Source organism: Neolamprologus brichardi, chromosome 11 (assembly GCF_056152115.1).
Source record: "Neolamprologus brichardi isolate AB-2024 chromosome 11, ASM5615211v1, whole genome shotgun sequence".
In the NCBI taxonomy this organism is placed as follows: domain Eukaryota; kingdom Metazoa; phylum Chordata; class Actinopteri; order Cichliformes; family Cichlidae; genus Neolamprologus; species Neolamprologus brichardi.
Window position 1 is genome coordinate 9526832 of NC_142114.1, and position 16243 is coordinate 9543074.

A 16243-nucleotide genomic window follows, 5' to 3' on the forward strand; every position below is an offset into this window, starting at 1 on the left:
GATGGGCAAAAATCCCCCAAAATGTGGTGTTTTTATACCCCACTAGCAGGGTGGTAGCCCATCTGAGCGCCACTGATCACTGGGCCAAAGCTAATGTTTAAATGAGATGTGTACCTGGAGAGGGTTTAATGTCAGCCCTGATGCACGCCATCATCTATTTACTCTCTCCAGTTCAAATGGGTTCTCTCGTAGAGTGGTGCTGCGGAGAGGCTTGTTGTTTCGAGGGGATGACCCAAGAGAACCGCGGAGGTTCGTGATGCCTGGGATATCGCCATGGCAACATGGTTCAATTAAGAGTGGGATGCCGGCTGTTGAAAATGGAGCGTGCCGAATATTATCGCTTGAAAATTTGCAGCAATTCAAGTCTACACAGGATTACATTTTAAATACGACTGCCTCAGGTGTGCCAAGGTGTAGGGTTTCCCTATTTTTAGAGATCAATATAAAGTACACTGAGCATGCTTCTTATTCCAGTCTAGCAACAATTAAAAAAACAAAACCTCAATCTCATCGACTAAATTGCTTGGAAACAAAGGAAAAACCCAAAACACTTGCCACAAAAACCTTAGACACACATACACTTGCAAGGCATTTGTGCAGCTTTTTATCCAAAGAGATTCAACACTCACACTCACACACACACACACACACACACACACACACTAAACTGGTTGTCACTCCTGCTCAAAGCTCAGCGGCAGCAGTAAATTAGCATGAGTGAAGGAGCCCAACAGCCTTTGTGCCACAGAGTCCAAAGTCCAGCAGATAACAGCCACTGCTCGCACACAAATAAAAGAAAACTAATATAAAGCTGCGATGAGCCCTCTTACCTTGCCGTCTGTGTTGGGCTCCTTCTTTCCTAGATGCTGTCCCATGCTGCTAACAGAGCCTGTAAGACACACACAGAATGAGTTTACACCAGGGGAAGACTGTAAACAGCATATTATGTGAAGATTACGAACTCCTCCTTATTGCAGCAAGAGAGGCAAGCTCCGGATTCAGTGTGAAACTGTAGCTTCACATACAGCCATAAAAAAGGCACCGGGGCTTTCCCTCCCTTCCATCTCTTAATTGCAGCAATAGCATTTATAAATGCCACAGTTAGAATGTGTGGTCACAGTTGCTCCAAGAATACCAAAACAATAGCAAATAACAACAAATAGCTCTAATTATTAATATCCCAGTATATAACACAAAACTGATTATATACAGCTGAAACTGAGGTGCCCCTCTTATAAGGGTTATGATCCCTGAATCTGTATTTCAGAGGACACAAGAAAAAAAGCACAATACACTGTGTGCATAAAGTGAAAGCAGGTTTTTAATAATTTTCTTATTTTGGTTTAAAATATGATCGCCTAAATCATCTGAAGTCAAAACAAGGGTAGTTTGGAGATGTTGGAAAGCTGTCTGTAAGTGAGAAAAATCCAAAAATACAGTAGATACTATTCAATTCATTGTCCTTCCTCTTAAGGGGAAGAGGAACAGCCAAAAATGTATGGTAACAGGCAGGCAACAAATCTAGTTATTTCAAATGAGATGAGGTGCAACATTTAAAGCAATTCAAAAATGAACCACTGTAGACCTTGTTTGAGCTCAACCCTAGCCTCCTGTTTGTGTTTATAGTTCTGTGTTCCTTCATCCATTCATTTAAATATACTTTCTGCCTGCTGCCAGTAGCTACCTGTCCATTAATGTGATCTTTAAATATTAGATCGCTCTCCACAGTTGCTCCTTCCTGTTATTGCTTTGCTGCAGGGTCTCACATATTAGTCTCATCCTCAACATTATCATCTAGCTAAAGGTTTTCTCGCAATGGGGGGGAAAAGGAAAGCATCGTAGGGCTTTCTTTTGCAAATAATCCGATAGGTTACCAGATTTATGTGATTACAGACTACAATAGTTCAGTTAATTCTACAACACTCAAAAGTGAGAGTGTATGCGTTTCCCATCACTGTGTTCTTGGCATCAGAAACAAGCATGTGGAGTGATTTGAATAGAAACAGTTAGGGGATACCTTCAGCGGAGATCAGATCTGTGCATTTGATTTTTTTTTTTTGAGTGTGCATACAATATAAAAAGGTCACAGAGTCTACACCCCTCTGTTGTCCATGTGGATCTGGAAATCATGCATATCAATGTAACGGGTCAGCTAAAAGTAAGCCAAGTAAACATGTCTAGGCTAACTTTACTGTACTTTAGAAAAGATTAGTGAATCATCTGCCTCCATCTCAGCCTGCCCCTAGCATCCACACCAACCCTCTGCATGTCCTCCTCCATGACATCCACAAACCTCCTCTGTGATCTCTCTTTTCTTCCTGCTTGGCAGCTCTGTATTCAACATCAGAATATCCATCATCCCTCCTCTGCACATGTCCCAACCATCTCAGGCTTGTCTCTTTAAACTGGTCTCCAAGATGCTCAACCTGAATCTAATACATTATTTTTTATGAGACATAAGATATTGTAATACAGTAAGCATTAACAACAGTGCAGTGCTTTGTTTCAACAATTCTCCAAACCTCTGGCAGACTCGACACAGGTGTGCACCTTTGTGTTATAACGGAAAGGGTTCGTCTTTGAGAATGGATACAACACGTCTATTTATTTCCACAGAGAATTGAAGTGAAACCTGATCAAGAGGAATGAGGCGACACAATGTTTTGCTAAGTGTGCCAACATGTGCACTGCAGCGTGAATAATCTATTAAGCTTAAATCTTAAAAAGCCAACCATAAAAATCACAAGAAAGCCGTGTAAATAACAAACAAATGCAAGAAATAATCAAAAATAAACTTCTTTAGATTCTTTAAATGTTTAGGTGCAAAAAGGAGGAACGTGATGAGTAAATGAAGGCCAGAAATCACAACAATTTAAATCTCTGCCTGACACTCACCACTGAAGGAAAAAAAACATCCAATTACACCAAAAGAATATTCTTACTTTCAGATAATCACAGCATGTATTTGGCTTTTAGAGGAGATCTGCACCCATCAGAAAGCCTTTCATCACCTTTTATGGCCTGTCTTCACTTTTTCACATGGCAGTGTGGAAAAGTGCTGTCAGCATGGTTCATGTGGAGGGAAAAAAGGAACGGTAATGTGGTTTATTGATGGTCTATTGACTAGTCAAGAAGGAGAGAATCAACATAAAAAACCAAAAAAAGCCCCAAAGGAATCTTCATTAATTCAAGATTACCATGTGTGTCAGCTGTATTATTTAAATTTCACACGAATTGACATGCTCACATTCTGTGCTGAGAGGTCAATCAATGCAATTGAAGGAAAAAAAAAATGTTGATTGAGCTTTTAAACAATAAAATACAAAACAAAAAACCCAAAACAAATCAATACAGCACATTATGCAAGCACATTTAAATGCCATGTTTGCTTTTTGCAACGGTCAATCCAGGTTAATTAAATATGAGTTTCCTCTGTGCCTGCACTGGAAAAAAAAATATCACCTATTGAAAGGTGTTATTATATTCACTGTCGTCAGAAATGGATTTAATGCCAGTAGCGGCATCACAGTGGTTTGGCTTTTTATTTAGGAATGAGTGTAATTAAATTGAAATAAGCTTAGAAAAGTTCATGACTGGAAACCATAAATAATATAGCTCACAAATCTATACCCAGTGGAGCCAAATGAGCTTTTTCAATTGCAAAGTGTCTTGTAAACAGCTATTCTGTGAGCTTGAGTAAATTTCACCAAAAAATTGCAATGTATAAAGGGAGAAGGTGAAAGTAAGTTTGCCCTGTGTAGTATTTGAAATCTTCTTGTGATCAGAACAACTTGTAAATATAACCTAAGCTTTAATAGTGAATGTTGATAAAATCATTTGTCTCTTTAGCATTTAAATTACAAGCTATTTGCTAAAGCAGTATTAGCAAGAACTAGCTAACCTAGCTAGTTCCAACATCAAAACAAAACAGAACTATCAATACACTTTATGCTAAAATTTCACTTCAAGTATTCTGTGGGCTGTTAAAAATCCTTCCAATCATGTGGCTAATATAAGCTGAACACTAGAACCACCAGTGTGGTCATTTCGACCTCATCCTGCAACAACAGCAGCAAAGGCAAAACAAATAAATAAATTCTTAAAAGAATTAAGTTAATGTAATTAGTTCAACCATTTTTCTCTGATTATGAGTAACTGATATATTATTTCATAGGCAAAAATATTATCAAAGGATAGAACATCTAATTTAATATTACAGAAGAATATTATAGAAAAGTAAACAATCCGCTTCCTGTTTACTTGCTAACTGAAACTTAGCTCTAAGCTACAGCCCTTTTATGAAGAGAATTTCATTTGAAATACAAAGTGGTTGTTTAAATAAGTTATAACCATCCAAACCAGTTTGTAAAAGTGGAAATTAAATCAAATCATTTCTTGAAGCTATTTTTAATAAGCCAAAAAGATAAAGCAGTTAGCCAAATCATGCTAACACAAGAATTCTAAAGTCAGAGACCACTTTCATTTAACACATTTGTCACTTGGATAATACAAAAATGACAGTTTTAAATATGCCGTTAGAAATCTTTCCTACAACAACTACCGCACAAAAACTTGAATATAACATAAATAACATGATTAAGACAATGCTAGTCACACTAGAACCAATAAAAGACGACGAGGTGAACCGCACCTTCTGTCACACGATGTGCTTCTTACAGTGCACCTCTATGCCATAATAAACACCTACGGACAGTCTCTTTCTGACCTTCATTAGCTCCAGCTAGACTTGAATTTTAAAGTTCCTAATTTTTACAATGAATAAGCATTCACAACACATTCTTTGCTGAGAGCTATATTACTTCTTGCCTGTTTAAACAAAACAGAAAGCTTTATTTTGTTAAAAATGACATGATATTTCTTGTAACAGTGAAAAGGAAGGTTTATACGAGCCTTGGACCAACATTGCACACACTTTCATGACTGTCAGAACTTAAGATTCCCTTTTCATAAAGGAAAAGCAGTAGGTTTTGTAACAGAAGTGCTCTTGGAATTGTATTTTCAGAACAATCTTTTCTGGGCTGCTTAATTTATTGGTTTCAAGTAGCATAAAAGGCTCTCTTCCTTTACTAAGCAAGCACAGATACTGTAAAGCTGTTTATTATATTAACTGTAGGCCTGTGTGCATGAAAGCAGTATTACCTTTGTGCAGCATTTCAAACCTCTAGGATTGTTCAGTCTCCGTGAGACTTCCTCAAACTGACTTTTACAAGATAGTAACTCACAGAAAAGATGGATTTAAGGAGTCAAGTAAACAACATGGCACATTTTTACCCCCACCCTTACCTGTATAGCATGTTAGTTCATCAAAACGTTCCCACCAAGTTTTCCCACAAAGGGAAGTAAGACGGTATCGTGAAACTTTACCTTATTGTTTTATTATTAATAATATTATTATTATTTATGACCGGAGGGATGTTTGTTTTTTGACCAAGCTGCTGGATATCTGGATTTCCCCTTGGGGATAACTAAAGTATTATCTCACTATCAATCATATCTGCTTGTGGATGAAAGCAGCCACAGAAAACTATAAAAATAAGCTGGAAGAAAAACATAATCCCACTGGTTAAACAAAGGGATATAATTAGAGTGCCAGTGGCTGTGCAGTCAGTGTGGCGGAAAAATGTCCGCTGAGGACTCAAATATTTGCTGGATGTGGCGAGGCGTCGCTGGGATTCTCTGCGGCTAAATGTGAGGCCTTACAGCCCGTTCCCCTCTCAGCGTTACACAATCCAAAGCTGAGATCCTGCAAGGACTTGCAAGACAGGACTGTTGCAAAATCGAGTGACAGAGGGAGAGGTGGAAGTGTGTATGTGGAAGGGTGTAACACAAGGCTGCAATTACAACTCAGCAGTAGCATTTAACAGTGACTTGCTAACTTGGATTTTGTTTTTGCACACAGTCCCCGACACAAAGGGATTTGTGTGGAAAAAGCCAAATTTCGAGTGCCCCTTTCTATTTTAACCTACATGAGTTGCTGTGACTGTCAGCACGTACCTGGAAACATTTCCATTTTATCGTTAAATAAGTCATTAAGATGGAAAAGCTCTTATTATAGGATGGCTACCTAAAGCCCACCACCTGATCCATTACCATGCAAAGCGGAAGCCTGTATATATATAAGCAATTATATCCATCTGAGCTGTCCATTACCTGAGGCCATTTAAAATCATCATCCTCATAAGCCACTAGTGTTTCTGCATGGATTTGATGTGGATAAGAAATGGGGCTCATTATTTAGTAAAAAGCCTCCATACTGACATTTAAATAAAAGCTTCTAGATTTTGCGTCCTCTGTTTGCAGCATGTACTGAATTACGTTCATGACTACAATCCTGTTGAAAATGTAAATTTAAGGGGAAAAAACAGCTTCACCGACAGAACCCTGTTCAGTAACATGACTGAGTATGACTGAACCCAGTCTGTATCTGCATCCACATATGCAAATTAAAACTCTACGGTGTCAGGACAAAAAAAGACTCTAGAAACACTGCCAGGATTATTTAAGACGGGATGAGGCAAAGAGGAATGTATGTTGTATGATATATGTTTTGCATGCATAAGGGTTTGTATACACTCGCTTTTATGATTATCATATCTGGCCTGCTTACTTCACTGCATCAAGTAACACTAAAGGCCCTGATCTGTTTCTCAGTGAGCACAGACTGCAAAGCTATTTCTTTCTTTACTATAGGCCTGTACAGGTGAAAGAAATATTACTTTTCTACATCATAAATCTCCCCCATCAGGGTCTAGTGACTGCTTTATAATGCTGATGAAACAGGATGAATTATGCATTAAAGTAGGGAAACCATAACTTTGACTACAACAAGACTCAAGAAGAAATTATTGCAAACAACAGTGTGGAGGGACAAAGCTGCATCATATCAGCATGTGCTACAGCTGGAAAAGGTAGTCCTTGTACTGCTCTGTAGCTTTGAAGATCTCTGTGTCCCAGCTTCTGGTTGGAGTGGCCCTCAAGAGCAGAACAAGGATTACAGTTGCCAGCTGCAGCAAAGAAGGTGGAGTTAGGACGAGTTGGAAGACATGGCTAAAAATCCAACTGCTGTCCCAGTCATCCAAGAATTATGTTTAATGCCCGTGCATAAACCAAAATATAATAATTCTTTCGCCGGCGCCCGAGTGGCTCAAGCTTTTCCAGGAATTCTAAATGCAACAGGTTAACGATTATGATGGATAACACTGTGAAATCATCCCCATAAACCTAAGTTTCAGAAGCCTGTTAGCTAAAAGCAGTGACAACTGTTGTGTTTTACTATTAACCTAGCTTATTTACAGTACCATTTATGGTAAATTGTTTTGCTTCATAGTTGTTTACAGCATTTTTAAAAAAATGGGGACATAAGGATCAGGAAAAATAACATAGTTAACACAGAAGCAAAACCTGTATGTGTTTTCATTAAACACAATTCAAGACTAACAAACACCCTGTTCTGATTAGAGAAGTGACACAGAGTTGCTAACGTTAGACTGAAAATCAAAAAGTGAATGAGTTTTTAAAAATAAGAATCAGGTAGTTTTGCTGTTCTCAAATTGAAATGAATATCTAACCAAAGGAAGAAATAACCATTTAAAGAAAATACAGCATGCTTAAAATGTGACAAACATGACAAATATGCGTCAGAGTGGGTGAGAGCAACAGCTGAAGAAATTGATTTTTTTCCCTTCTTTATTCAGCCTCACAGGTAGCTAGAACACCTTCAAGTCACCATGATGGCTTATTGAGCCCACATAAAGCTAGTGCATCCCAGGAGAATATTTCCACAGCTCTTCAAAGTGATTTAAAAGCAGCAAATTTAAGGAACAGCCAAAGGCAAATATTCCAAAAAAGCGACTGGCTGCTGCAGACAGATCTATTGGTATTGACTTTTGGATAAAACTAAAATGACCTCCGGCTTTAAATCTGTGTGAAAAATGCACGACAGCTTTGTGTTAACTACAATAAACCCAACACATTTTTCTCTGTCTTTATTGGACATAAGTAAATTTACTTAAGTACAATTTTATACAACACTAGTGCTCTAATACTGTGTCTGCACGCATGTGTGATCCTCTAGCTCAGGGGGGGGCAATCTCTGTCCACGAGGGCCGGTGTCCCTGCAGGTTTTAGATGTGTCCTCGAACCAACACAGCTGATTTAAATGGCTAAATTAGCTCCTCAACATGTCCTGAAGTTCTCCAGAGGCCTGGTAACGAACTAATCATGTGATTCAGGTGTGTTGACCCAAGGTGAGATCTAAAACCTGCAGGGACACCGGCCCTCGTGGACTGAGATTGCCCACCCCAGCTCTAGCTCTACGACCACACCTCTCTTCTGCTCCCTTTGATCTGCTCCATCACCTAACTGATTTATAACAGACCCGTGGCTACTAAGACCTCAGCACTCCAGTGCAGAATATGACACACAAGGAGAAATGTTTTTGCTCTTGGATCCAACTAAAGACCTGTTCTTGCCATTTGCTACAGCTCTCTGCTCTGCCCACTGTACCGTCTGCAAAGCTCTTAATGAAGCAGATTGTGACAATACTCAGCTGGCAAACTGTTAAAACTTTCAAAGAAATGTGTGGTCGAAAAGTCCACTTAGCCAAAAACAGGAAAGAGAATGAGCCTGAAAGTGACACAGACAACACTGAGGTGCCAGAAGCTGCACCTTCCTCACCAAAGCCAATCAGAAGACCCATATATAGTATGTTCGTGATGCATATATAAAGGTAGCAGATCAAAAAGTAAGAGCTTTCAGGATAACCGGTCATTCATTTTGCTTTCGGTTTTTGTCTAAGCCAGCTTCTCTTGCTTTGTCAGAGTGAAGTATTCAGCTTTTGAGGTGAACAAATCAAGCATCACACTGGCATGCAGTGCTTGCTGTAAGATTAATTAACCTAAACAGAACAGTTTTTTTTACTACCACTGCTGTAACCACAATCTGCACGGCCCCAATACATTCTTTAAGTAACACGTTCATTTTGGTCCATGCTGCATTTCTGTAGTTCGTCTCCACCGAATCATTGTGACCAAAGAGACACTACCCCTTTTTTTGTGTGTGTGTGTGCACACAATAAAAAAGGAACACAGCTACTCTGCATCTCTGAGCCAGATCCCAGCACGCAGTTCTCACATACTAGCCTATGATTAACAATCACATGAGGCCCGTGTATGATGGACTCATTTAGCTTCCATAACTTGATACGACGTCTGCGTGGCATATCGTCACACAGCAGCAGACTGACAAACCCATGTCTCTAACTGGAGCATGTGTTGCTTGGTTCCATTGTTTCACTTAAAGTTTGCTCTTGTGCGTTCGACACAACAGCTTCTTTTAAGCCTCGGTGACTGCGCCGTGTTTTGCCCTACTGCGAGAGTCAATTACGTAATGAATACGGAGCATGTGCGTATGTGTGTGCATGTGTGCCTTTGGGCGGAAGGCAGTGGAGAGAGGGGATGAGATAAGAGATCTATAGCTCTCCCTATGTATCAGTGGAAAGTACACTATATTCTTGACAATAGCTTTGAGGTGAAAGGTTAAAATCTGTCCCAGAGGGAGGGCAGAGCAATGCCAGAATGGCAATCCTTATAAAGAAACTGGATTGTTTCATCGTCTTCACCTCCTTTCTCTCTTCTCCTCTTTCATATAATACTAAAAAATGTATATTTAAATGGATGTGAGAGTGCCATGTGTTACTGCTCCTAAACAAATGCAATGTGTTTGCGAGGTATATGTGGTCAATCAGGAAAACGAAGGCTGGGATCCGTTCCTCCATGCAGCATTGACTACTATCAGTCACACCAATGTAAAAAAAAAAAAAAAGAAAGAAATTATTCTTTCCAAATCTACTTGTCCTACTTCAAAAGGAGCGCACGCAAACTCATTTTCAACTCCCTTTTTTCTGATTAGCAACCACACAAGAGCAATACTCGACATTTAAAGGGCTCTGAGGCTCGTGCCTTTTTATCCCTGGCCTTTCTATAATCACAAGTACAATAGCAAAAGTAATGGAAATGGACAAAACTATTTAACTTGCAACAATTAACTAGTCTAAAATGTCAATGAATTAGTTACTACCCGGCAATTTTTCCAAAGGACAAAATAACAACATGAGACGATCGTTTAATTAAAACAACCCGTTTAATAAATACAACCCTGGTTTCATATGACATGTGAAAGAAGGACAAATAGAGAAGGTAACACCGGATAAGCAGGGAGATGATGAATATGAAAATCAAACTCATTGGGATTTATGGCTGATCTTGAGCTTCTGGTACCCCATGTGTCAGAAAGATGTGCACTGGAACTTGAGCATGTGGAGGGACGTTATGTTCGGCTATGAGGCCAGATTCTACCTACGGCAGCTGGATCGCTGGGTCAAAGTATGGAGAAGATGTGGAAAACGCTATGCTGATTGCTGCACTGATAGCGTAACAGCTTTTGGTGAAGGTAGCGTGGTGATGATGTGGAGCACCATCTCCCTCACTGGAAAAACAAGGCTTATCATCACTGGAGACAATGTGGGGAGATATCGAGAGGAGATTCTACAACCAGTGTCAGTCCCATATCTCCACAGACTGGGACCGAACTCTGTCCTCCAGGATGACAACGCTCACCCCACAGAGTGAGGTTTTGCAGAGACTACCTCCAGAATTTTGGAGTAGAGAGTAGGGAATGGCCTGCCTGCAGTCCTGACCTCAACCTTATCGAACTCTTGTGGGGTCAGCTTTGGTGTGCTGTTCGTGCCAGACTGGCCAACACAACCACATTAGCTAACTTGTGACAAATGCTGGTTGAAGAATGTGACGCCATCCCACAGTATTGGGTGACCAAGCTGGTGACCAGAATGGGGAAGAAATGCCATGGTTCTCTACATCTGCTGAGGCCCCCGTTTGTTAATGAATCAGTTCTTAATTTGCCAGTGACTTGTTTCTACAGACTTCAGTCAATCCAATAAACGCCAAACAATATTTGGTAACAGAATAAGCTCTTTGGCAAAAAGATTTTTTTTGTCAAGTTTCACCTCAATCCACAAATGCATTTTCCTTATACATGTGGGACTATTTCAGGAGAAATAAACAGGCTTTCCAACAGTATGAGATTTATTGCAAAGTAGCACTGTTAGCACAAATCAAACACAAATTTCCTCACTTTTGTGCTGTTTGGATATTAATGATCGATGTATGTGTAACAATTTTCAAGCAAAGTTTCGTTCAGATTGGCCCAAGTTTTAAGGAGGAGGTAGGGTACAAACATACGCTGCAATCATTACAGTAAGAAGACTGCATTTTCTGAGACAGCACTGATTTGCAGAATCAGAAAACTCAAAGACTTAACTTTTTAAAATGGTAAATGGACTGGTATTTGGAGCAGTCACAAAAATTCTACACTACAAGGTGAGGAGAAGTTCGGGGTTCTCTGCCCTTTCCAAGAACTATTCAGTGTGTGGGCTGCAGGAGCTGGGGAATGACACGTCAAGCCAGTGTTTTTCATGTGTGGCAGCCAAACACAATAACATATTTACCGTCTACATTTTTAAATAGCTATTTTATTGAGTGCACTCAGCACATGCGCTGCCTGAATAGCTCCTTTTCATGCTGAATCATTATGAAGGCTAGAATATGGAGGAACTGGCACAACTGTACAGGCTGACTATGCAGATAAAGTTAGAGCAGTGTGCCAAAACCCCTTGAAATTAAAATGTGTTTGTGCCTACTAACTTTCCTGGACTATGTCAAACTTGTAGTTTAGACTAACAACTTGGCCAATTAAAAAGGGATTAATTAAGTAATTTAGAAGCAAATAAGCCCGAGATTTTATATTAAGCCTCTGAAATTTCAGAATTTGACATTTTTCCTTTTCTTCAATTGTGTGCGGTCTCTCTATGCTCTTCTGACATCTTTTTCACTGCCCCTCTGGTTCTGCCACAGATGTCTTCCTCCTCTTAAGTGCTTGCTCAAAGAGAAGAATCAGATGAGATCATTAGAGTTCTCTCTCTAAAATCAAAGCATCTTTAGCTTACTATGTAAAGCGCCCTTCGCTTCGGGTTTTGCATGTTTTGCATTGACGCCATTAAAAGCAAAAACAAAACAAGCTGAAAGGAATTTAAATGAAAACCCTTCAAGTCGTTTCCCCCTTTCATCAGTATTCCTCTTGAATGAAACGGCAGTTGGCCACGCGCATCTGCCCGGACTACAGCAGTTCCACCACAGAGAGAGGTGATGCTAGCTTGCGGGCTCCAGCTGTCTGCCTAAAACACCAGAGTCACTGCCTTCTTCGCTTCTTGCTCTCCTAACATGAGATAATTGGTCTCAGGGTTGAGTGATTTATTTGGATAAGCTCCCCTTTCTTTGACTAAAATATCAAACTGTGGCACTTTAGCAGCAAAGATGCTCTGATGTTGTTTCGAAGGAGGGCCATGACAACATAGACTACAAATATACTCTGTATAAATACAGAGCTGCTATTGCATAGAAATGTCTGAGAAGACAGCTGTGGGATCTTCCTGTCTTTTTAAAAAGAAAAGAAAAATGTTATATATGGCTCAATGGGAATACCAGACATCAGTTTAGTATTGGACCACTGGGAGTATTGTTTTCCATACTCCCAGTGGTCCAATACTAAGCACAGCAATTTGCTTTGTTAATTCAAACAAATGTTTGTTTTGAGATGTTTTGCACAGGAACTTTCCATCACTCCCAGAGGGGCCTTACTGACATAACCTGCAGCCTGAACACTAGCTTAGAACTCCACAATGAAGATGTATGACCCAAGCAACTTGCTTGCATTTGCCATCTATAATATGACTCTAAAGCAGAGATGGGCAATTATTCATTTTCCCTAAGGGGCTATATTTAGGACAAAACTATAACATTTACTCTTACAAAGACATAAAATTAATATTGAGCAGAACTGAGTTCAGCTCACTGTTGCAGTCCTCCACAACTGTCCCAGTTTTTCATTTCTTTAGAAAATAAATAAAATAAACAATAAAAGGTTAAAAAAAAAAAAGAAAGAAAGAAAGAAAGAAAGAAAGAAAGAAAGAAAGAAAATGAATTGCCCATCCTTGGCCTAGAGGGATAACGTTTAAGCAACACTTTCAAGGCTGTGACGCTACTTTCAATGACAACATATGCTGTCAAGAATATCATAGAGCAACACTGCCAACACCCCACCTAGGGCAAAACTAACAAAATGAGCGTACTGCTGTGCAGGAGGTGAAGGTAATGTGACTCAACCTGTTTGCCAGAGCAGGCACAGACAGGAAGGGGGAAGTGAGAAACGAGAGGAAGTTTGTGAATCTCTGAGCACGGAAGTTGACAAACCTCAATGTATCACCTGTAAAACACAGATGTAGCAAGTGGATGCAGTGCACGTGCAGAAATGGGGTCGAAAATGTTGGCTGAGGAGGAAAAAAATTCTGAATGTTTGCACAACTGATTGCATGATACTCACGGGAAGGGGGGGGGGGCTTGCTGGTGCAAGTACAGCATGTTCATAAAGGCAAAGGAATGCCAGCCGGGACATGTGAGCAAACCTTCCTGGTATTTCTTTCTCCTGGCCTAGACAAATGCATTCCTGTGGCCTTCGCAACTCAGGTACTTCCACAGAAACTACAGTTGGCTCCAGAAACTTTGCGAAGGTTAACCTGGAGCCGCTGGTAAAAGCTATGTCTGTGTAGTCAGCGATACTAAAAATATCCACGTTTCAATCTGTACCAGAACTGAAACTGAAGTGCAATTGTGTTATGTTACGATAACTATTAATAACTTTTTTTCATCATCTGAAGCAAAATAGAAAAAGGTGAGGATTAAACCCACATGGGATTTCTATCAAACAAAGCCAGGGGTTATCTTGCACAATGTTCCCTTGCTAGAGGGTCAGCAGGCTTTAATAAATCACTGTAGTTCAGGCACAGGCGCCCACTCATGTGTAAGTGCTTTATTTAGAGCTTGAGGAAAGCAGCAATAAGTGAGCATGGCATAACAGCTTTGAGCTTCAATGTCCCTTTTTGTATATAACTAACTGGCAAAGAGTAAAAATACACACATAGCTGGAAAGCTTATCGTTGGGTCTTGAGCTGCACAAGCTGCTGCTCCTTCCACTAACAGTGTGTGGATAAAAATTCTATGTGTTCATCATAGTCACAGAGAGGCTTATGGTTTCTGTCACCAGCCTGTTTCATGTAAAGTGAGGAAAGGAGGTGAGCTTGTTGTAGAATAGCCTTTGCTTGGGATGCAGTGATGTAATACTTCCATTTCCTCCTGCTTTACATGGTTGAATGTGCTGAAAGGCAGCAGCCTAGTCAAAACACCACCATAATTAAAGCCTAACCCATGATAAACACCTACAAAGAATGTCCAATTTAAAGACTTGTCTAGCATTAAAAACAAACAGTTGTACCAATGCTGACTGCTGCAACTGTGAAAGGTACACTCAGCAGCTTTACACCATGCATTAAGGTGCTCAGTAAATAACATGTAACCGGAGTGATCCACACTGAAGTTTGGGCGCAAATCCTCATTCGAATTCTCGCCATTTAAAGGCGCCGCACTTCGGTGCGTGTGTTCGTGTCGAGGGAAACGTGACATAACGAGTCGATTTAAACCACAGATAAATTCGGAAAACATCTAAGCCATCTACCGAAAGTGATATTAACGCTGTTTAGTATAGTTCCTTTCTCTGCTAGCCCAGTGGACGACTGCTACCAACAACAAAGTGGGGCTTCCGGTGGCAAGCATTAGGAAGCAAATAATAAACCCTTAAATTTACCACATTAAAGTCCAGCTTGTCGAGTTGGGTACACGCCGAATTAAAGGTACTTAAGTGCTGACTGTGAACAAGGCGTTGCTCTCACACGAAACGCTTTGTCATGTTGCGGTTAAGCGAAGAAGAGTCAAATCGCACGGTATGCTAACTGTGTTCGGAGCGCGAGGACAGACAGCCGCGAGGATGGATGGACGGGGGTGTTGTTGTAGTAGTGCTGGTGGTGGGGCGACACCACCGAAGCACATGACAAACGCAGTGTCACAGTGTGGTGACAGGGATGCTAACACGGCTCTCACTCCGTCGCTGTCTTCTAAAGTTACTCAGGAACTACATTCTGAGCATATTTTCGCTTCAGCTTTTGTTACGCGCCGTAAAGGCGTCGACGTGTGAAACATGTTTACTATCGCTAAACCACACGAGCTGCAGTCCACATAAAATGCAAATAGTGTCGTATCCCCCGCGTGTATGCCACTGTCTTTACACTTGCTTTCTTTTACACGTGTGTGTGTTTGTTTTCCTGTGAATTTTACCACCTTGACTGTGCACATACCCTTCTCCGGTTAGACTGTGTCAAATGCATCCACAGCTGTGCCTTGTACTGGATGAAACAAAGTGTCAGTCTTCTTTTAGTAGTGGTCACCGGTGGTCGTCAGCAGCATCGAAGATAACGCCTTCTTCCCCTTTATGGTTCGCAGTTGCTGTAATCACCAAAGTGTCTCCGTTACGAAAAAAGGAAAGAAAACAAAAAAGGGGAAAAAAAGAAAAACGTGTCGGTGCTTCCTGATTTAGGTACAGTGGTAGTGATGATGTTGTTTGTTAAGGGGTGGGGCGGCGTGCAGCTGTAATCCGCCAAGAAATATGGACTAAAAAGCACGCTAGTGCACGTCTGTGCATGATTAGTGACTCGTGGTTCACGGTGGGGAGGGTTAAATAAACGTGATTTTAAAGTGGATCTCACGAGCACAGAAAACAGACGGCTGTAGGATTTGCGCACTCTGAGAGCACGCTTTACAGCCAGCAGGGTCAACGATTGCACAATACAAACAGGCAGGCAGGTTCATACCTCGCTCAAAGCCTCCAACAGGTTAATTAACAGGGTTTTTCCCTCTCGATCGCTTTGGCGCAATTCTCATATCACAAATATCGATCTTACCACTGCAAATGCAGTTCTCAAATCAGTAATGCATTGCCTCACCCACGCTAGACATTCTTTACGCTTTTACACAGCTGTGGTTTCTACACATAATTTACAACTATAGATATTTGTTGCTGTGTTTATGCACTTCTCACTTAAATCAGACAACTCATCCAAAAAGTTTGTACTTTTGTCAGTCACAGCTCTTGCTTGCTTTCCTGAATAATTCCCAGCATTGCTTTTAGTGTTTTTAATAAAAATTTCAAAGACCAGTGTGGTCTTCTGCTGCTGTAGCCCATCTGCTTCAAGATCAGATAT

The 16243-nt window shown here is 40.5% G+C and overlaps 1 protein-coding gene across 1 annotated transcript in view; it reads right to left on the reverse strand.

The window, feature by feature from the left end:
* LOC102798151 (myelin basic protein-like) overlaps nt 1-15668 on the reverse strand; it is a 51195-nt gene extending 35527 nt beyond the window's left edge. The window contains exons 1-2 of the mRNA XM_006794871.3: nt 15341-15668; nt 831-889 (exon numbers count right to left, since the gene is read on the reverse strand). Coding sequence (XP_006794934.1) covers nt 831-875 — 45 coding nt within the window. The 5' untranslated portion in view covers nt 876-889; nt 15341-15668. The remainder of the gene's footprint in view (nt 1-830; nt 890-15340) is intronic.
* Nucleotides 15669-16243: the final 575 nt, after the last annotated feature.